The sequence below is a fragment of the Clarias gariepinus genome, chromosome 11 (genome assembly GCF_024256425.1).
Source record: "Clarias gariepinus isolate MV-2021 ecotype Netherlands chromosome 11, CGAR_prim_01v2, whole genome shotgun sequence".
NCBI lineage: Eukaryota > Metazoa > Chordata > Actinopteri > Siluriformes > Clariidae > Clarias > Clarias gariepinus.
The window spans coordinates 31658726-31680823 of record NC_071110.1 but is presented as its reverse complement, the minus strand read 5'-3'; the positions used below and the strand labels follow the sequence as shown (position 1 = coordinate 31680823).

At 41.4% G+C, this 22098-nt stretch overlaps 1 protein-coding gene across 2 annotated transcripts in view; it reads right to left on the bottom strand.

Moving 5' to 3' along the window:
• The window catches only part of sik3 (SIK family kinase 3), a 30516-nt gene that overhangs the window by 4881 nt on the left and 3537 nt on the right, over nucleotides 1-22098 (bottom strand). Inside the window, exons 2-16 of one of the 2 annotated variants that reach the window (XM_053507179.1) lie at nucleotides 16130-16246; nucleotides 15882-15945; nucleotides 15516-15677; nucleotides 14607-14731; nucleotides 14284-14407; nucleotides 11450-11568; nucleotides 8514-8624; nucleotides 8037-8174; nucleotides 7724-7795; nucleotides 7501-7610; nucleotides 6238-6391; nucleotides 5894-6046; nucleotides 5333-5406; nucleotides 2468-2593; nucleotides 65-194 (exon numbers count right to left, since the gene is read on the bottom strand). In XM_053507179.1, the coding sequence (XP_053363154.1) occupies nucleotides 65-194; nucleotides 2468-2593; nucleotides 5333-5406; nucleotides 5894-6046; nucleotides 6238-6391; nucleotides 7501-7610; nucleotides 7724-7795; nucleotides 8037-8174; nucleotides 8514-8624; nucleotides 11450-11568; nucleotides 14284-14407; nucleotides 14607-14731; nucleotides 15516-15677; nucleotides 15882-15945; nucleotides 16130-16246 (1779 nt within the window). The remainder of the gene's footprint in view (nucleotides 1-64; nucleotides 195-2467; nucleotides 2594-5332; nucleotides 5407-5893; nucleotides 6047-6237; nucleotides 6392-7500; nucleotides 7611-7723; nucleotides 7796-8036; nucleotides 8175-8513; nucleotides 8625-11449; nucleotides 11569-14283; nucleotides 14408-14606; nucleotides 14732-15515; nucleotides 15678-15881; nucleotides 15946-16129; nucleotides 16247-22098) is intronic. The other variant, XM_053507180.1, reaches the window with a different exon arrangement.

Below are 22098 nucleotides of genomic sequence, written 5' to 3'. Positions count from 1 at the left end.
TCCAGCAGGATCAGCAGCCAATCAGGAGAGACTTAAGTGGCTTGTCGTAGAAGTTTTATTTTACCTGCTTGAGCTGTTTTATTTCTAGCTGGGCTTTAAAAGCCTGGATGGTCGCAGCTCCGTCGGAGAAGCGTCGCACAGGAGAGAAGCGCTCCATGGGTAAGTGCAGTGTGTTACAGTCTTTATAGGACGATCTTTAAGACACACAAATTACATTTGTTAAGAGTTGGACAACTTGGGGAATATATTTTAAGTTTACATTTTGGAAGTGTTGATTTTTTTTTGTCCCCTTTGGACATATTGATCAGTTATCTCAGCCTACAGATCAGTTATCCCTATGCCAAACTCACTGCCCGGTTCAGCAACCACAGCAATAAGCACCACTGAGGTACAGAACAATAATTTGGCAATCCTATGACACTTTTAACATTTAGTTAGAATAGATCATTCATTGTCGCCTGAGCATTCGAGCGACTGTAGCAATAATTTCCCCTAAATAAACACCGCTGATTAGCTGTCCAACACCAAAAATGATAAATGTGTTACTCTAGACCGAACTGATCATCTCGCTCTAAACCTCTTCATTACTCTCGACCAGGCATGTCCAATTAAATCTTTGAACGCTAAGAAGACACTTCAATTCTAAAAGTGGGATCTGATCAGGTTCTAATAAGGTGGAATAAAACTAATCACCCTGACCTACACCACACTGTCCTGCTAAATACCTCAGACCAAATCCAACTGGTCTATGAGGGGAGTTCAAATCAAACCAGAACTTGTGATGAAATTTCTGGGGAATGAAGGCGTAAAAGTAGACTTCAAGCACAGCACGGTGATGAGTCTCTCAGCCAGTAAAACATTTATATGTTGCAAAAAAGGCTGTACATCTGTGAATGACGTACTCAATCCTGGCCGAGGAGGTCAAAGTCGTGCTTTGACTTAAACAGCATATAAAATGCAGAGGTAGTTTGATCTTTTGTCTTTATTTATAGTAAATAAATTATAAATAATAGCCTGGATGATGAGCTACGAAAACATGCAGGATTAGTTATACAGATTACTTGATTAGTTACCTGGAAAAGCATGGTTAGTTGCCCTGAACTGCTGAATTATTAACCATTAACTTTGTGATTAGTTACACTAAATAAATCTCCTCAATTACTTACAAATAACTGCTTGATTAATCCAGTTATCCCAGAGTGCTTGAACAGTTACTCCAAAGTGCTTGATAACTTACTCTAAAGTGCACAATCAATTTTCCTGCAGTATTCCGTCAGGCACGCCGGACTGCTTACGTGTACCTTGGTACCTTACACTCTATAATCAGTTAGCATAAAAGGCCCAATCAGTTTCCCTAAACTACACAGATACCCTATTGTTAAATAATTTACCCCAGACTGCTTGATTAGTTAACCCAGACTGCTAAGTCACCCTGGAGATCTTCATCAGTTTCCCTAGCACACTATCAGTCACCCCAGTGGGCCCCCGATCAGTCACCCCAGTGGGCCCCCGATCAGTCACCCCAGTGGGCCCCCGATCAGTCACCCCAGTGGGCCCCCGAGATCTCCATCTGTTTCCCTAGCACACTATCAGTTACCCCAGAGGGCTCGGTCAATCACCTTGGAGTGTTCAATCAAGTACCCCAGAGAGCCCGATTAATTACCCCAGTGGGCCCCCGATCAGTCACCCCAGTGGGCCCCCACCCAGTGGGCCTCCGATCAGTCACCGCAGTGGGCCCCCACCCAGTGGGCCTCCGATCAGTCACCGCAGTGGGCCCCCAAGATCTCCATCAGTTTCCCTAGCACACTATCGGTTACCCCAGAGGGCTCGGTCAAACAACATGTTACTCCAGACTGCGTAGTGTTTGATTAGAGTGTTTGCACTTCTCAGTTACCCTAAGTTACCTTAAGTCCTTACATTTCGTCAAAAGTACCTTTGACTAAACCGACTTACACATTGTCCTAAATTCCTCAATCTGTTCCCCTACAGATATAAAAAAAATAATAATAATAATAAATCAGTGTTTCATTGGTTTATTAGTTAATTAGTCGAGACGGATTTGTGATCTTAAACAATCCAGCTGTAATAAATCATTCTTTGGCGTGTGTATAATGTACTACACACACAGTAAAAAGTCATAATTGGGTCATTGAGTCATAACATCATGCAGGTCATGCAGCATTCGGATCGTCCATGTCCAGTCTGAGCCACATACACACGCACTGCGTGACACAGCTTACACATGTATGTATGTGTGTAAGAGACTGGAGCTGGAGTTCAGACCACAGGTCAGGCAAAGGTCAAACCCAAAGACATGCATCCCACTCACACACTCAGTCCAAAGTCCTAATAAACCTCGCTTCACTGCTGGTGTTTGTATGAGTGAGTGTGAGTGTGTGTGTGTGTGTGTGTGTGTGTGTGTGTGTGTGTGTGTGTGGTGTGTGAGAGAGAGTGTGTGTTCTCTCACCGTGAGTGCTCGGGGGTCCAGCCCCTTGTGCGTGCTCTCAGAATGTCGTTCGAGAGCTCGGTGGAGGTGTAGCTCGAGCTCGCTGCGTTGTGCGTTGTGTGTCGCTTGGAGCTGTTCGCCAAGTACCTGTGCCGTGAAGGTGAAGGGGAGGGGGCGGGGCAAAGACAGGAAGCAGCACGAATCAGCTCTCTGATTGGCCGCCTCTTTGGCAAGTCCGATTGGAAGACAGGATGTGTCCTTTGCGCTCGGTTTCGGATGCTTACTGTTATTAATATTAGGCAAAGCTTATTAAGAAGCGAAGCCAAGTTGTTTGGTTTCAGCAAAAGAGAATTTAGGAGAATTTAGATTTTTTTTTTTTGTTGTTTATTAGATTTTATGACAAGCCAGAACTCAATAAAATTAGGGAAGAAAAAGAGAGAGAGAAAGAGAAAACGAAAGAGGGGGAAGAAAGATAGCAAAGGGAATGGCGCCCCCGGTGGCAGAAAGCAGTGCTGCAGCCTTTAGTACGCACCCTGCACCCAACGACACCCAGCACAGCGAGCAGCTCCCCCACACACACACACACACACACACACACACACACACACACACACACACACACACACACACACACAAGCAGCAGAAAAGCGCTGTAAGCCACAAGGGCGCGCACGCATACACACACACACACACACAGCTCCTAAAGACTGACACACCTACGCGCACACACACGATCCTACACACAGCCTGTTTCCATTTATTTTATTTATTCTACATCATTTCAATACAAAAAAATGATGTGCAGCTCAAGACTTTTTTACATTATTGTGTACATACATACATACACTGGCCACTTTATTAGGTACACCTACTGGGTTGGACCACCTTTTTCCGCCAACAGAACTGCCTTAATTCTTCATGGCACAGATTCAACAAGGTGCTGGAAACATTCCTTAGAGATTTCGGTCCATATTGACGACCATATCACGCATCTATATGAGCTCCAATTGTCCCGTTTCGGAGAGCCCATGTGACCCGTTCCCTCGGTTTCCTGTTCTTAGCTGACAAGAGCGGCACCTGGTGTGGTTTTTCTGCTGCTGCTTCAAGGTTCGACATGTTGCGTGTTCAGAGAAGCTCTTCAGATGTTTTTGTTGCCTTTCTATCAGCTACAATCAGTGTCCCCATTCTCCCCTGATCTCTGGCATTAATAAGACATTTTCACCCTGAGAACTGACCTCACTGGATATTTTGCATACAACATTCTCTGTAAACCCTGTAGATGGTTGTGTGCAAAAATCCCAGTAGATCAGCAGTTTCCGAAATAAATCAGACCAGACCATCTGGCGGCAACAACCATGCCATTTTTAAAGTTATGCTTTAGCAGCGCATCATGACCGTGTCTTCATGCCTAAATGCATCAAGTTGCTGCCATGTGATTGGCTAATTTAGATATCTGCACATGTTGTACAAGTGTACGTAATGACATGGCCAGTGAGTATGTATACACTGTCGTCTTGTTTGTTTGTTTCTCTTGTTGCCGGAATTCAATTAAAGGGTAAGTAAAATCTTTCAAGGCTGAATGAAATGTTTGCTGGAAAGAAGTGACACGTTATCAGCGCTCCAGATGAAATTGCTCAGTGTGGAATCGTGTTTGCTGTGTGTATCCTGGTTCCTAAATGCGGCTGAATTAAAGGAATTCTGGGTGAGTGAAGCGTTTACACTCGAGCTCTAACAGTCCAGATTCTTCATTCAGAGCTTTTGGGACAGGATTCAACGTGTGATTATTATAACTAAAATCATTCCAAAATCTAAACTTATTAAAGTTCTGCAAGTTCTGTTTCAAAATGAACAAAAATATAAATCTTTTAATTTTAATTAAACAAATATAATTTAAATTACAGCAAATTACATTTCATTAAAACAAACAAAAAAAAGAATCTAAATCTAAAATTAACCTGAATTGACTGACCATTATAAAAAAAAAAAATTTTATAATTAAAAAAAAACTAAATTTGAAAGATTCATAAATCTAAAAAAATGTTGAATTTACCGACAAAGATAACTAATTAGTTAGCTGATTTATTATATATAACTGATTAATTTGCAAGGAAATAGTATTTTCACCCTTTTCCGACTGTGTATTTTTTTGCATATTTGTAACGCTTAAATGATTCAGACCAAACAAACTTTAATATCAGACAAAGTTAATCTGAGTAAATACAAAAAGCAGTTTTAATTATAAAAAAATAAATTTTAGCATTTTATTGGTACCATTTTTAAATGTTTTTTACATTTATTCATTTGTCAAATTAAGTGGGGGAAAAAGCTATTCTAACCTATCTGGCCCTATGTGAAAAAGTAATTGCCCTCCCCTTGCTAAATCTTAAATGAACTGTGATTGTTGAAAATTTGAGTTAGATTTTACTTGCCACACTGATTACTGTCAGACCGGCTGAATCAAGAAATCACAATTCAACAGAAGTGTCTATTTCATTTAAATGATCAGGTTGTTTTAATTAAATTTAAAATATTTGTTTAAAAATCATTTAAGTGAGACAAATATGCAAAAAAAAAAAGGTTTCCATGGCACTGTATACAATAAATTCCTCTCTTAACTATAGAAAATTTTCAGACAAAAGTTACAATAAATTATAATAAACGTTCAACTATTTTGATTCCAAAATATATATTTCATAAGAAAATTAAGATTATATTTACCCAAACCTACTTAAATCGATATGTGTAACTTTATTGAATCGTGTCCCAACGAGCAGATTCGCAGGAAGAGACCTGGAGCAGAAGCCCATCACCTCTCTCTTACACGCACACACACACACACACACACACACACACACACACACACACACACAGAGAGAAAGAGCTCACCTCTGCACTGCCTCTGGGTCTGGCTCTCCGTCTGACCCCTCCTCATCCACAGGAGCGACGGCTGTAATCGGATGCTAAAGAAATAAACATTAATAAACAACATTTATCTGACAAGATGCCAACAGCGTCCCCCACAGGAAATTTGCTGTCTGTGGCAAATGCTTAAAATGTATTCTTTTATTAAAATCATCTGCATAATGTGACAAACATTTCCAATATGAATGTGTGTTTTGTTTTGTTAGTTTACTTGTTTTATTTATATGCTTTACATGTGGATTCCTAATTACTTGCAAAAATTCTGAATCTGAATGTTGAGGACAAATCGTAACGTGTGCGCTAATATTGAGCAGGTGCGCACTTTTGATGTTTCTCTCCTCAGGAATATTTATGAGCCGGACTTGATAAATATGTATTAAGTAAAATCATTTTAATATCTTATTAGGATGTGATGGGCAAAAAACAATTGGTGGCAGCAGGTTAAAATTTGTGGGTTGTGTATTTAAGGTAACAAATGTACACACACGCACATACACGCCCGCACACGCACACACACACACTCACAGGGCTGGTGACGAGGGGCGACTGGCCGCGCGGCCTTTTCAGCATCTGCTGCGCGTGAAGCTGGATGTTCGCTCCTCCGTCCGAGGCCCTGCGACCCAGCGGACCCATCCCGTTTAACAGCTGCAGGGTCGGGGGCTGAAGGAGGGACTGCTCCTACACACACACACAAACACACACACACACACACACACACACAAACAAACACAAACAAACACAAACAAACACAGAAAAAAATGAAGCAGGTAAGGAAAAGAAAAAAAAAAACATTTGGCCAACTTAAATGGTTAAAACAGGTTGCAGGCAGACACACACACACACACACACACACACACAGGTGTTGTTACCTTGTACTCGAGCTGCTGTGTGGGCTGCAGGCTTTGGGTTGGCATGAAGGTAGGTATGTGTGTGATGGTGGGGGGCAGTTGGGGGAATGGAGCCTGAGGAGGGGCGCGCACGAACCCTGGTGGCAACTTTAGCTCCTCCTGCATCATTTCAGTCCTGCGACACACATACACACACACATTCATTTCTATTCACTTATCCAAGGACGTGTGTTTTTAACGTCTGTCATCAATATGTAAAAACATTTTGATTCAAACAGTAAATAAACAAACATACACTAAAAACTAACAAAAAAATTTGTAATGAATGTAATGAATAATTAATAATATATAAATGAAGATCAATACAGGTAGTCCCAGACTTACAAACACGTTCTGTTTCAGGCGCACGTTCGTAAGACAGATTTGTTCTTAAGTCAGACAAAGTGAGTCTTTTACGCCTTCGACATGAATATACAATGTAAAGCATACCAATCCACTTGACTAAATCTCTGTCCCCTTTCCCCACACCGCCATCATGTGGCCAAAAACTGTAACAGCGGCCAAGGAAATTTACATTTAGGCATTTGGCAGACGCACTTATTCAGAGCGACTTACATTTTTTTTTTTATCTTATTACACATCTAAGCAGTTGAGGGTTAAGGGCCTTGCTCAAGGGCCCAACAGTGGCAAATTGATCTCACTAATGTCAACAGTGTTGTCCCTGCGCCCTTAAATCGCGAGGGAAATCCAGGATATCATTTAGTCTCAAAGCTGTATTCCACTGTGAACTCTGTTTTGTTGAGGATTTTCTGAAATTAGGATTATTCACCATCAAAACAGCTTTACAGGACAGATATTTTCTATCATCGTGCCCCTGGACTGGTTTATTGAAACAGATAAGAGCCATCAACATACTGTGCTTTAGGATTTTGTTGTGCTTTAGGATTTTGTTGTGCTTTAGGATTTTGTAAATGTCAATCACTTTTCCTGCTTTTATTTACCAGAAATTTCTGGCTTGACCCGAACACCCCTCGTAATTAGGAAACGTGCAATAAAAAAATTTATAATTTACTACAGAAACTTTCGGTTAGACATACAGAAAACAAAAAGGTTTATACATACTTAAAAAAAAAACGTGTATATAAAATTACAAAAATTCACAGTCCTTCTAATAAGAAATATTCAATACCTTCAAAGCTTTTACTTAAAAAAAAAAAAAAAGTTTTATTTAGATATACAGATAAATTAAAAGTCATGTGACATGTTCAGTGTGTGTGTGTATACCTGGGATCTGGTACACCGACAGTGTGGCGTCTCATGGACAGATATCGGGCCATTGCCTCTGGACTTGGCTCCTCCCCTTCATCACTGTCCAATGCCATTGTCCCTTCAGGCTGCACACACACACACACACACACACACACACACACACACACACACACGTTAGTCAAAGTAAGTGCAAAGCAAGATGGAGGAGAAGGTTTCATGTGCAGCGACATACACTCACCTCCACGATCTGGTTCTCGGGATTTATGAGCTGGACGTGAGGCACGGTCATGCTAACAGCGTTAGCTTGATCCTGTAAGGGAAAAAAAAGCACATTTAAGACAAAACTACTCTGAAGTCACTTCATCTCGGTTCTCAGAACGATGAGACTGCCCTGTTGCGCGACACAAGATGCTGAGATCAAAAGCCCCTTTGAGGGCGTCATAAATATTCATGTCAAGAGGATTAATCCGAATATTTATGAGGCGACCTTGTGAAAATGAACATTCATAAAGACGGGCACTTGAAACTCTCCGTCAGTACTGATGTCACACCTGCACGGTGTTGAGGGGGTAGCCAATGGGGCAAGGGGTGGCGGGCGGAGCCACAGGCAGGGTTTTGTGCCTCTTGAGTCTGTCCAACAGCAGACTGTAGATGGCGCTGTAGTGATCGTATGCGTCCGTGTGCAGTGACTAAATGACACAGACAAGAGAGAAAGAGGGGAAAAAAGAAAAAAAGAAAAGAGTGTCTAAGAAGCTGTAAGAAGATGAACTACTGGTTACACAACAAAATATTTATATAATAATAAGAACGAAAATATAAAGCACATGCAGAGATTTAGAAAGAATTTACCATTTAGAAAGAACTTTCAACCTGCAACTTCAACCAGGTTTGGATAAAGGATTTAAAACTTTCTATGAAACTTTTGGTGTTAAAAATTGGCTTAGTTTTCATTTTAAACATACAACAAAATTATAAAGAAAATTCCACATTCTGGTCTGTAATGATTTCTAGTACTTCTGTGTGTTTACCTGTAAAGTGCGCTCTCGGTCCAGTCCCATGTTGGACATGGCCATGAGAACCTGCTCGTTTATCAGCTCTGTCTCCCTCTCCGTCTTCACCTGCTCACACTCAGCTATCAACTAACACACACCCGAACAATATGAATCTCGCTGTTCAAACATAACAGTATACAACACGTGTACAGTTGAAGTCGGAAGTTGAGGTTAAAGTCATTTGAATGTCTTTTAGGATGTGGATTTTAATTGTTTCAACAATATTTTACAGATAGATAAGTTCACTTATAATTCACTTTATCACTATTCCAGCAGGTCAGAAGTTTACATACGATCAGCTTGGAAAATTCCAGAACTTTAGAGCTTTAGAAGCCTCTAATTGGCGAACCGACATAATTCGAGTCAATCTGAGGTGTACCTGTGGGTGTATTTTAAGGCCTACCTTTAAACTAGGTACTAGGGCTGAGCAATATGGCTGAAAACTGTATCACGATATCAGTGTTTCATATCGGTCGATATCAATAATTATTGATATTTTTATGACCCATTTAAAATAGGGACCAGGAGAAAAATATATTACATTTAAACATTTTGATTTAAACTTAACCTTCCTGTGATCATAGTCCCCTCAGTTATTAAGACAGAAATGTCAATAACCATGGAAAACTCAAATAATTAAAATGTAAACATAAGTCTAAAGTCACAATGAACACTTAATTATCTCTTAACATTTAAGGTGCAAAATGAAAGAAAATGTAAGAAATGCTTAATAAAGTATAATAAAATAGTGCAAAGTGCATTTTCTGCTTTTGAAGAGGAATCCAGCAGACCAGCATGAGACAACGACATGGCGCAACCAGACGTGATACTGTTACATGATTGACAGTGTATCACTCACTACGTTGCTAGGTTACCAGAGAGCGAGTGCCTTTGTTAATGCAACTGTCACGGGCAACCGGAAGCGGACCAGAAGACTAGCAGTTAGCCCTTGTAGCGTGGACGGTAAATCCAAATGCGGAAATAGCGCGAACAGGCAGGATAACCACGCGCGTCATTGTAAGAACTCTCTCACGCCGAGAGCAAGAATTTACACAATTACACCCGTTGTTGTGGGAGAGAGGTTGATTTTACGACAGCTGTTTACGGGAGTGTAGTCCAGTGCGAGCAATGCTTTGTGGGTAATGCAGTCCAATGTGCGTGAACGCGGAAATGTGAGATGAGCTGGAATATAGAGCCTGAATCGGTTTTCTTTTAGTAGTTTTTGGTTTGATTTAAGTACGGAATCCACCGTAATATCGCCTGACAACGCAGAAAATAAAAGAATGGACATGCATCGACTCGTTTGTCTTTCTCATCGCTGCATGGGCATGAATTAACGGGCTGTTGCGCTGCCGCGAGAAACGACAAAATAAAGCGGAGAAGCTAACACCGCGTTCTAGCAACACACACTCAATCAGGAATTGGAAACAAAAACACATAAGATCCGGCGAAGTGGAGGAAACGTCATGGGCAGACTCAATGACTGAGCGATGTGAAGTGCCATCTTGTCTCCTTTTATACTTCCTGAATCGCGACCGTACTACTTCAGGGTTCTAGTGCCGGTTGTGACATCTGTTTTTTTCCGACAAAGAATAAAAATTATCGAACGTTTTATCGAACACATTTTTTTATTGATATCGATCACATGTCTATCGTGATACATATCGTTATCGTTTTATCGCCCAGCCCTACTAGGTACCTCTTTTTTTGCCATCATAGGAAAAAGCCTGGTTCATCCCACACTTTGGTATGAAAAGTATAAAACTAATCCCAGAACTACAGCAAAAGACCTTGTGAAAACACTGGATAAAACGGGTACAAAAGTATCTATATCACACAAAAATGAGACGGATATCTACGTACCCTGAGAAGCTGCTTAGCAGGAAAGAAACCACTTCTCCAAAAACAAAAGAAAAAAAAACACCAGACTATGGTTTACAACTGCACATGAAGACAAGGATCTTACTTTTTAGAGAAAATTCTCTTTTGGTGCCTAAGAACAAGCCAGAGAGCAACATCCCTCACAACAGTGAAGCACGGGGGTGGCAGCATCACGTCGTGGGGTGATTGTGTCTTTGCACAAAACAGATGGCATCATGAGGAAGGAAGATTATGTGGGATATAGTGAAGCAACACCACAATGCAACAGACAGGAAATGTTTAAGCTAAGGTAGTGGAGAGGCTCTGACCTCAATCCAACAAAAAAAATTGTGGGGAGAACTAAAAAAAAAAAAAAAAAAAAAAAAAAGTTTGGGTGAGCCAACACATCAGTTACAAACTCGGTTACACCAGTTCCTTCAGGGGCAACGAGCTAAAGTTTCAGCCAATTATTGTTAAGAAGCTTGTGGAAGGCTACGCGAAACGTTTGACGCCACACAAAATTAAACCAATTCAAAGCAATATGAGCAGATACTACGCAAGTGTATTTAAACTTTTGACCCACTGTGATAAAAGAAAGAAAAGCTGAAACAAACCATCTACTATTATTCTGTCATTTCGCATTCTTGAAATAAAGTAGTGATTCTCGAGGAAGTCAGGAAATGTTTACTCAAATTAAATATCAGGTATTGTGGAAAAACCTTTAATGGCTGAGGTCTGTGTAAACTTCCAACATCAACTGTACATAAAATAAACATTCCCACTAGTAATTTTTAACAAATTGCCAATTAATGTGTAAAACTTATACTTTCTCTGTGTACTAAAAGTATTTAAATAATACTAGTTAATTTCAAACAGGCAGTTATTTTTCCATAATTAAATGTCGCACTATACACTGAGCAATCTACTCATTTAGAGAACATAGAAAAACATTGGTGTGGTCACACACGTTGTCCTGGAGCACATAAACATGGAAAATAATGCTAAATATTAGCTATGAAATTTAAGTCTGTGTGTGAGTGTGTGTGCCTCACCCTGTCAAAGTCGGGGTCTGGGTCTCCCTGTCTCATCCACTTGTTCTTGCAGATCTGCTCCATGGTGAGTCTGCGGCTCGGCTCCAATACCAACATATGTCTGATTAGATACTCGCAGTCTGGGTCACACACACACACACACACACACACACACACACACACACACACACACACACACATACATTTCAGAGACATCTAAGTCGCAGCTGGATTAGCAATTATGATGAGGCTATTGATATTGTGGAAACAAAAAAAATAAAAGAAAAACTGTTGCAAAAATATTTTTTCCTAAATCCATTTACAGCTAATACTGCATATAAACCAAATAATTCTTCTAATCAAAACACATACACAAAAAATAAAAAGAACAGCATGCAATCCATGGAGTAAAACCTTTGTAGCCAGGTGAGTCAGCAAGCATTTTATTTAAAAAAATATTTAAATCTGCTAAATTAGCACTTCCTCCTTCTTGAAACATTTTTTTTTCTTTAAAACAAAACAAAAAAAAGGTTGGATTTTTAAGAGCCGCGATGAAATCAGCATTGGGTTCCCGTAAATGTTGAATGTTGAACTTTACGGTCCACAGACGAGGTAACCGAAGGTCGTAATTACAAGTCGGAGCTTTTAAAGGCATTAACATAAACCAGACTTTCTGACTAGCCTGTTTTTCTCTCTTTTTTCTCAATTCTGTAATAAAGATATACATGAGCAAAACAGTTTCTACGGGAAGAGGTGGGGGGGGGGAGAGACCATAAGGCAATACTAACATTTCCCCAAGATGTGTTGTACACTCCTAAGAGTAACCACCTTCAAATCACTCTTTTTCAAGATGACACGTAGCCCTCCAGTAATTTGAATACAACAGTGAGAGAGAGAACTTTCTGGAAAATTAACATTTTCCACAGTCATGTTCATAACAAATCCCAATATTGCCAAAAACTTCAACATTAACAACCTGAAACTTAGCCATTTAAGAAGAATGCAAAGACAGAAGGACGAGAGGAATGTGTAGGTTTACCTCAGATTTGACAGTAAAACCCTGAGAAAATACTCCACATCAACAAAATAACCAGATTTTCTAGCCATTCAATTATTTATACTGAACAAAAATATAAACGCAACACTTTTGTTTTTGCTCCCATTTTTTTATAAGATGAGCTCAAAGATCTGAAACATTTTCTACAAACACAAAATAACCATATCTTTCAAATATTGTTCACAAATCTGTCAAAATCTGTGATAGTGAGCACTTCTCCTTTGCCGAGATAGTCCATCCCACCTCACAGGTGTGCCACATCAAGATGCTGATTAGACAGCATGATTATTGCACAGGTGTGCCTTAGACTGGCCACCTGTAAAAGGCCACTTTAAAAGGTTCAGTTGAATCACACAGCACAATGCCACAGATGTCGCAAGTTTTGAGGGAGCGTGCACTTGGCATGCTGACAGCAGGAATGTCCACCAGAGCTGTTGCTCGTGAATTGAATGTTCATTTCTCTACCATAAGCCGTCTCCAAAGGTGTTTCAGAGAATTTGGCAGTACATCCAACCGGCCTCACAACCGCAGACCACGTGTAACCACACCAGCCCAGGACCTCCACATCCAGTATGTTCACCTCCATGATCGTCTGAGACCAGCCACTCGGACAGCTGCTGAAACAATCGGATTGCATAACCAAAGGATTTCTGCACAAACTGTCAGAAACAGTCTCAGGGAAGCTCATCTGCATACTCGTCGTCCTCATTGGGGTCTCGACTTGACTCCAGTTCTTCATCGTAACGGATTTTGACAGATTAGTGAATAATATTTGAGAGATATGGTTATTTTGTTTATGTAGAAAACGTTTCAGATCTTTGAGTTCATCTCATTAAAAATGGGAGCAAAAACAAAAGTGTTGCGTTTATATTTTTGTTCAGTATAGGACAATGTAAACGAGTGGGAGGGGAGATGACACAAAGGCGTCCGGAGTATCAATGGTTCTCTCATGTTATTCAGCAAAATGCCATGAAAAGCATATTCAATATTACCAAAATAACTAATTTTGCCTGACCGCACTTAATCAATAAGACATTAGGATTAATTAAGGGACAGATTCATGGTTACTTCTCAAAAAAAAAAAAAAAAATGGGAAAAAAGTGCTAGCTGTTATTAAAACAAATGAAGGAAATTAAACGAAAATGTTAGGGAAATCAGCATTTAATTTCAGATATATTAATAAATTGCTAAAAGAAACTTTCTTATTAAAGATTAAAAATAAAAGTTTTGGAAAATGACTTAAAGCCATACAGTTATTTAAGACAAATGGACAAAAGAAATTAACGAAACCTGTGGGTTTACCTCAGTTTTTATAATAAAATGCTATAAAAAAATTATTTAAAAAATATTTTTAAATCAACAAAATATTTTAGCATCAATGCTAACCTCAGATTTTTTAGCAAAATGCTATAAAAAAATATTTTAGCTTGGTAATACTCATTCATTAAGGCACTTGAGTCAAATAAATAATTTTTATGTGCAGTGACACCAACATGAAGCACTGAAATCTGCGCTCTGATTCGGTTCCAGTACGTACTGGTTATATAGGTACCGACGCCATACTGGCACCGGGTCTCAGTACTCGAGCCTAATGATAAGTCTCTGTATGTCAACTTTAACCTAGCTAGCTTCTAGAGGAGTTTAACAGGTCAACATAAGAGTCTCAATAAAAATGAAACAAAATTGTGTGGAACATCAACATTCACCTCAGACGGGTCAGTAAATTAATAAGAAAAGCCTTTTCAACTTCATGACTTTATTTAAATGGTGAATTTTAGACCTGAAAGGCGACTCGTACCTGTGGACATGAAGAACGGGATGCGGAACTTGCCGCTGAGAACACGGGCACGGAGGTTCTGCAGGGTGCTGCCGTCAAACGGGAGCGCGCCGCACACAAGCACATACAACACCACACCTAAGCTCTGTGTGCACACACACACACACACACACACACACACACACACAATGTTCAGTTAGATGATCAATCAAAACCAAGCTACTAACATACACAAATGCCTTGATGCCTAACTGTTGGTTGGTTGGTTGGTTGGTTGGTTGGTTGGTTGGTGTGTGTGTGTGTGTGTGTGTGTGTAAGAGAGAGAGAGAAAGAGAGAGAGTTACCCAGATGTCCACTTTGGGACCATCGTATTCTTTGCCTTCAAACAGTTCAGGAGCGGCGTATGGAGGACTTCCACACCACGTCTTCAACAGCTGCCCTCGAGAGAACCGATTACTGAAACCAAAGTCTAGACAGAGAGACAGAAAGACAGAGAGAGAAAGAGAGATGTTTACACCTACTTGTGTACTTGTTTCTTTTTTCATTCATCCTAAAGGTCATAAAGGTTCCTTTCTGTTTTTACACCCATCTCTCTCTCTCTCATCAGCGTGTGTGTGTCTCTCTCGCTCTCTCTATGTAGATCTGTCTGTCTTTGCCCATGTGTCTGTCTTTCCTATTTGTCTTGTCAGTCGAGCCAGCCACCTGAATGTTGAGGTTATGGTCTCCGCCCACTCATCTCTCCACTCCTTGTTGCCCCGCCCCCTTATCTTTCCACTCCTTGTTGCTCCACCCACCTCATCTCTCCACTTCTTGTTGCTCTGCCCCTCATCTCTCCACTCCTTGTTGCTCCACCCACCTCATCTAGCCACTCCTTGTTGCTCCTCCCAGAGTCTCTGTAATTCCCATTACTATTTTGCTCCACCCCTTCACCTTTCCACTCCTCCTTGCTCCACCCTTAACTCGCCCCTCTTTGCTCTTTCATCAACTCTGAACTCTTTGTTGCTCCACCCCTTCACCTCTCTACTCCTCCCTTTAACTCCCCACTACTCCATGCTCCGCCCTCAATCTCCAATTCTTCGTTGCTCCGCCCTCGCCCTTTACCACTCCACTCCTTGTAGCTCATCCACATCTCCTCTCCATTACTTGTTGCTCCGCCCATTTCTCAGCCCTATTCATCTCTAACCTAAATTTTAAGTTTGATCTCTCCACCCCTATTTCCCCACCACCACTGCTCCGGCCCTCATCTCTCTGACCTGCGATCTTGATGTTGAGGTTGTGGTCCAGCAGCAGGTTCTCGGCCTTCAGGTCTCTGTGGACGATGTTTCTGCAGTGACAGAAGTGGACAGCCGCCACGATCTGTTTAAACTTTCGCCGTGCGTCTTTCTCCGCCATGCGCCCATGAGCCACTAAGTGATCTGTTCACACACACACACCACAAGAACATCTTCAATGCCTCGAAGCTCATGCAGACTCGCCGGTGTTAGCCACCTAGCTAAGCATTTATCAGCCTGTGTCTTCTGGCTGTGTCCCAAACCACTTCTACAAGATATCTACAATATTTAACACACTAGCACGCCGTTTGGGATGCAGCCTCAGAGACCGGAGACTTAAACGCTCACCGAAAATCTCACCGCCGCTGGCGTACTCTGTTACTAAATAAATCATCCTCTCTGTCTCCATCACCTGGAGAGAAGAAAAAAACACACAGAGTTTAACCTGTTGAACATCGAACTTGATCTATGTGCACTCTCTCACTGAATTTAGTTTTTCTTTCCTTTGTATTAAACACATTTTAGCGTTACTACTTAGTGTGGAAAAAGACTGACTGATGGACCAATGGGATGAGAGATTAGGAAGGGGGCGGGACCTGGTAGAGGCGAATTATGTGCGGGTGTCGCAGCATCTTCATGATCTGCACCTCCCTGAATATCTTCTTCAGGTTGTCGTCATCCAGCTGCGTCTTATCCACGATTTTAATCGCCACCTGAGACAGGGAGGGAGAGAGAGAGAGAGAGAGAGAGAGAGAGAGAGAGAGACAGAGAGAGAGAGAGAGAGGGAGGTTAATCAGGTGTCTTTCTATACATTATACGTAAACATAGCCGATATCTCAGTCCACGCATGTAAAAACCCCAAGGTAAATGCAATTTACGGCGTCTTTAGCTAGCGTCCGACTGAAGCGCTCAGAGATTTCAGCCGCTCCGATGCGAGCTATTGGGCTGGCACGTGTCCAGCAGCGGTGCTGATATCATCACACAGCTCCAGGGACCAACATCTGGACACAAACACATTAGTATAGCACATGCTGCAGATGGAATGTGCGATAGAGAGGGGGGAAAAAAAGAAAAGTAAAAGAACATAAAAGAATGTTTGATTCCCGGCATAAGAACTGTGAGATCGGGTATCGGCGTTTTTCCGTAATGCTGCCGTGTTCCTGTTCACGACGTTAAACAATAGGGCACGCCCAAACCGCTGCCAAGGAAACCTAATTTACTTTCAAAATGAACGTGAAAGTTCAGCTGGCGTGACGATCCGTGTTATTTTCCATCAGGACTGTTCCCTCAATCCGTACGTGCCTGATTAGCGACGGTATGTTGTTTTTTGGGGGGGATAAACATAGCTAGCTGGACTTGCTAGTAACCAACTCAAGTTTTAGATTTTACGGACGTTGCTCTAACTCTTATTAGGCTTGATAGATCACGTTTCCACTTTCTGCGTGTTTTTCAAGCGAATCTATCCGCGGCCGGTATCTTACTCAGGAAGATAAGCTGCACCGGAGGAGATTGTTTTGTTGCTCTCCTCAGATGAGGCTATTAAAGGTCTGTGTAGGAAACAAAAACAAGCTGAAAGGAAACGCACGTTTACGAGATCCAACACAGTTTGTTTTCGTTGCTCTTAAGGCTACAGACATGACGCTTTCCAATTGACGTTTACATCCTCCGACCTGATACGCGTCGCTGCAGCTGGAATTTATAAGCAGGTCCCGATCAGATTCTTAGTTTTTTTTGGTTTTCTTTTTTTCAGTGACTAACTTTAACATCAGGCAGTAACGCTTCAGGATTTACTCAAAGTTTTTTACGGAAAATATTTTAAATTCCTCAAACTTTACAACCAGAAGTGGGAGATACATGAATAGAAATGATTCGGGGAAAACAGCTCAGAATCACAGGACTAGAATTTGTCCAAACAGAACTGTTCCAAGGACAGTTTTATAATCCAACCATGTTATGGTAAAAGTTCTGCAGTTCTTAGTGTTCTGTTCCTAGTACTAATTCTCTTAGTGCACCCAAGTTTTAGAATCAGCGCCTCAGAATTTTCTTTGTGCATTTCCCAATTCCAGTTCTAAAGTTTGTCCAAACAAAACCCAGTTCTAAGAATAGCTCTAAAATCAGAGCCCATAAGATCGCACCAATTCCGAGATTCTAAACTGCTGTGTTCCTGTGACAACGACTTCCTGTTTTTCAGAATTTGTCCAAACAAATAGTTTCAAGAACAGTTGTAAAATCAGAGTCTATTAAAATGAACTGGTTCTGCAATTCTAGAACTGTTCTCAGAACTGTTCTCGAAGCGATTCCAGAATCTGGGCCCATAAGCCTAAACCAGCTCAGAGAGTCTAATCTGTTTTCAGAACTGTTTTTAGTCAGTAGAGACTTTTTGTAGACTTGCGGTTCTAAAGTTTGTTCTTTCTTTCCTTTTTTAACGCCATGCCGTCTACTACAGTATTTCCGTTGACGGAACGGATTCAGTCGAATAGGCGCTGATTCTAGAACTGCTCTCAAAACTGGGAGACAAAATGCACAGTCCTGAGAACAGTTTTAAAATCGTAGAACTGGTTCAATCATATGAACACTGATTCTAGCTAGAGCTGTTCTCTAGACTGTATCTTGTTTGGACAAATTCTACAATCACAAGTGGGAAATCCACAAAAAAAATCTTAAAAAAAAAAAAAAGTTTATAGACGCAATGAAATGGTTCAGTCTAACAGGCCCTGATTCTAGAACTGTGCTCAGAACTGTTTCTGATTGAACAAATGCTAGAACAGGAAGTAATTGATGCACTAACAAAAATAGTTCGGAGAATTTCAGAACTGGTTCAAGTTTTACAGCCTTTGATTCTAAAGCTGTTCTCAGAACTGTCTGGACAAACTCGAACTGGATTTTCCACATCCAATTCTAAAATTTGTCCAAACATACAGTTCTGAGAACAGCTCTAGAACCAGAATTAGATGTAGACAATTCTGTGAATCTAGGAGCTGCTCCCAGAACTGTTCCCTGCGTCATGGTGAGGAGGTTCAGAGCCACTTGTAGTACTGAAGCACATAGCGCGCTGCATCAAAGCCAAAAATGAAAGAAAGTTCTGTGCGCATTAACATTTAAAAGATCTATCCATCAACACCTTTACATCTAGTACGTCAACACGTGTCGTCACAATTTAAACAGAGTCTACATATAGATCATTAATATAATTATTATTACAGTGGATGAGGCAAAGTTAGACATACATTTGGAAGTTATAACCACGCGGCACAACATCGAAAAAACGTGACTCGGCTGAATTATTTTTTTTCGCCTCTTTTTCCGTCGAACCAACTCAAAAACACTCATCCTGGGAACGAGCACCGACGTCCATGGTGCCTCCCGGTCTGTCTCTGTCTCGTTAAAGTGGCAGGAGTGAAACGTGCTTGGCCCCTTAATCGCTGCTCACGGCTATATTTATGATTATTATGATGGTTTTCGATACGAGTGCCAAGTGAGCGGAGCTCTTTTAAAAACATTGTGTAAATGCAATGCAAGTGGGCAGCGCGCACACACACACACACACACACACACACACACAGGGTAGTACCATCTGGACATGCTAGCAGTCGAACGCCCCTGATGGTGCATGTAGGCGACACACACACACACACACACACACACACACATAGAGACATATATATACACAGGCTTCCCCGGGACTGTCATGGGTGTTCGTGTCCAAGCATTTATGTCACTATAAATGTGTGATAACAGACTGTCGGAATAAACAACAAGTGTGTGTGTGTGTGTTCCGTATTCTGCGGAACTGCGTGTCTATGATGACGTCTCGTCAGAATGTTCAGAGGACCAGCAGCTGACGGAGACGCATGATGAGCGAGTGTAAGGGGGCGAGGGCGCATAATTAGTAGTGTATCTGTGACACACATATACACACATACACAGAGAGAGAGAGAGTGAGTGTGTGTGTGTGTGTGTGTGTGTGTGTGTGTGTGTGTGTGTGTGTGTGTGTGTGAAATGAAAAAAGCAGCGTTATGCAAAAACCCATCCCATAAAACCATACACTCCTGTTATGTGTGTGTGTGTGTGTGTGTGTGTCCGGAGCCTGTGATGACATACCCAGTTTCCAGTGTGTTATTCACGCGCGTGTGAAGTCAGAGCCGCGAGTGCAGACCTGCTGACAGGTCACAGAATGAAGCTGATGTTCATGCTGTAACAGGTGCTGTACTCTGTGTGTGTGTGTGTGTGTGTGTGTGTGTGTGTGTGTGTGTGTGTGTGTGTGTGTGTGTGTTTAATCCTGTTAGTCCCACACTCCCACAAGCGCTACTGCAGTTTTCTATATGCAGCTCTCTTTAACATCTCTAACAACGTGCCACAACTATCCAGTCAGCTCCAAAAAGTATTGGCACCCTCCAGCAACGGAGCACTGAGAAAGAAACTGGAGGAAACAACATTTTCAGTACTCAAAGGTTATTGTTTTTTACAATTGAAAATTTCCTAAATTTCTGACATCGTTTTACGGACAATGGACAAATGTTTTAGTTTTGAGACGCTACACATCCGATCGTCTCTGCCCCAGACGCGTCACACTTTACAGGTCAGGGTGTGTTACGTTCTTTTATAAAGAATGATGACGTCATGGTCAGCGCTTAAACTGGATCACGTAGACGACCGGCGTCGGTTTAGAGTCCACTCGCGAATCTCTGCTGCATCGGGTCAGGGACGGGTCAGGGACGCAGTCTCCTTTCTTGGCGATGGATCAGGAACTTAAAGATCACGTCATATCCGATATCTTTTCTTACAACTGGTCAGCAGGTGAAGGCGGGCGGAGACGTACTTGGAGGAAAGAACCATCCACCCACTTCTGCCTGCGTGGACTCAGGGACACATTTATATTTAGGTATTTTGCAGATGCTCTTATCCAGAAAAGGGCTTAAGTTTCCCCGTTACAGACAGCTGCGGCGACAGAATTCAAACTTGCGCCCTTCTGCGAAAAAGCGTGCCCCTCATTTCTGCCGCTGTGAACTCTGGACGTTCGCCGTTTGAAACTGGAGTCACGTGACCTGATTCGAGTAAACACACGAAATATTTTTACTCGTTACTTCTTTTGATATGATCTGTCTCTCTACCAAGGACAAAGATGAGCAGTGTGGAAGGAAAGGGGAAAAAATAAATAAATAAATAGATAAACAAACAAACAAACAAACCAGCGCCCTTCCACAGGTTTCCCGGGTCACTCTGGGATTCTGGTGCAGTTTTGGCTTATCGTGCTGCAATAAATTTAACTGCACAGATAAGAGGAGCTGGATAGCGCCGTCACTGATTAGACGGTCCGAACGAGTCCGTGACGTCTCTGTCTGCTTGCGCGCGAAGATCCGGGCATGACGGCAACCGCTAGCTGTTACGCAAGGTGTTAAGACGTTATTAGCATTACTTAGGGACGTAACGAGCGCTTATAAACTGGGATTGTGAGAGAGTGTGTTTAACACTGAATGAGATGTTGAGACAAAAACACCAGCAGGGATTTTTTTTTCAGCACCTGAACGGAAATCCTGAGAATCTGCTCACTTTCAGATGCAGCATGTGTGTTCATGCGTGAGTGAGGGTGTGTGCGTGTGTGTGTGTGTGTGTGTGTGTGTGTGTGGGACGCACAGTTACGCAACCTAGAGAATACACAACACATATTATAGGTGAAAGGGAACGAACTCAATGCTCCGTCGCTAAAGCCCTGAGGTGCTGCGGTACCGCTTCAAACCTCTCCTTTAAGTGCTGTGATACTAAAAGCAAACAAATCATCACTTGACCGCACGCGGGATCTTTTGGAATCAAAAGAAAGTAGACGGAACACACCGACACACTCGTACAGCTGTGAAACAGCCGATACGACTATCGATGTGACGATCATACGGTGCTACAGAGTCTTCAACAACCATCAGCGAGCGTGAGCTTAAAACAATGAGCACGAAGGAAGATAAAAGGTGCAAAGATATAACAAAAATAGCAAAACAAAAAAACAAAAACAAAGTGAAAAATCTATTGTTTCCAGCTTTGTTATTTTTCTTTTTCCAGTTTTGTTGTTTTGTTTTCAGTTTTGTCATCTTGTTTCCGGCTCCGTCATTTAGTTTCTGAATTTGTCGTTTTGTTTTTCTGGTTTTATAATTTTGTTTTTGAATTTGTAATTTTGTTTTTGTTCCCGGGTTCGGGTTTTTTTTTTTTGGTTTTGTTATTTTGTTTTCCGGTTTAGTCACTTTGCTTTTGAATTTGTTATTTTGTTTCTGGTTAGAAACCATTCAAAATGGTCTCATGTGAGAACAGCTCACTTCAGCGAGCACTGAGACACATTCGCTTTTAAATAACTGCATTTGTCGATTCTGCTACATGCGGAATAGCGTCTTAAATGTAATTTATAACATCTCTGATCGATGAATACTCTGAGAAATTTTTTTTTTTACCCTAACTACGCAGAGAGCGCTGATATGAAAATATGTTTATAAGCAGGAACGCTTACAAACAAGGAACCTGATTGAACACTTCCATAATATACTGTTAAATTTGTCAAACAAATAAAAAGTAAAAAGAAAAT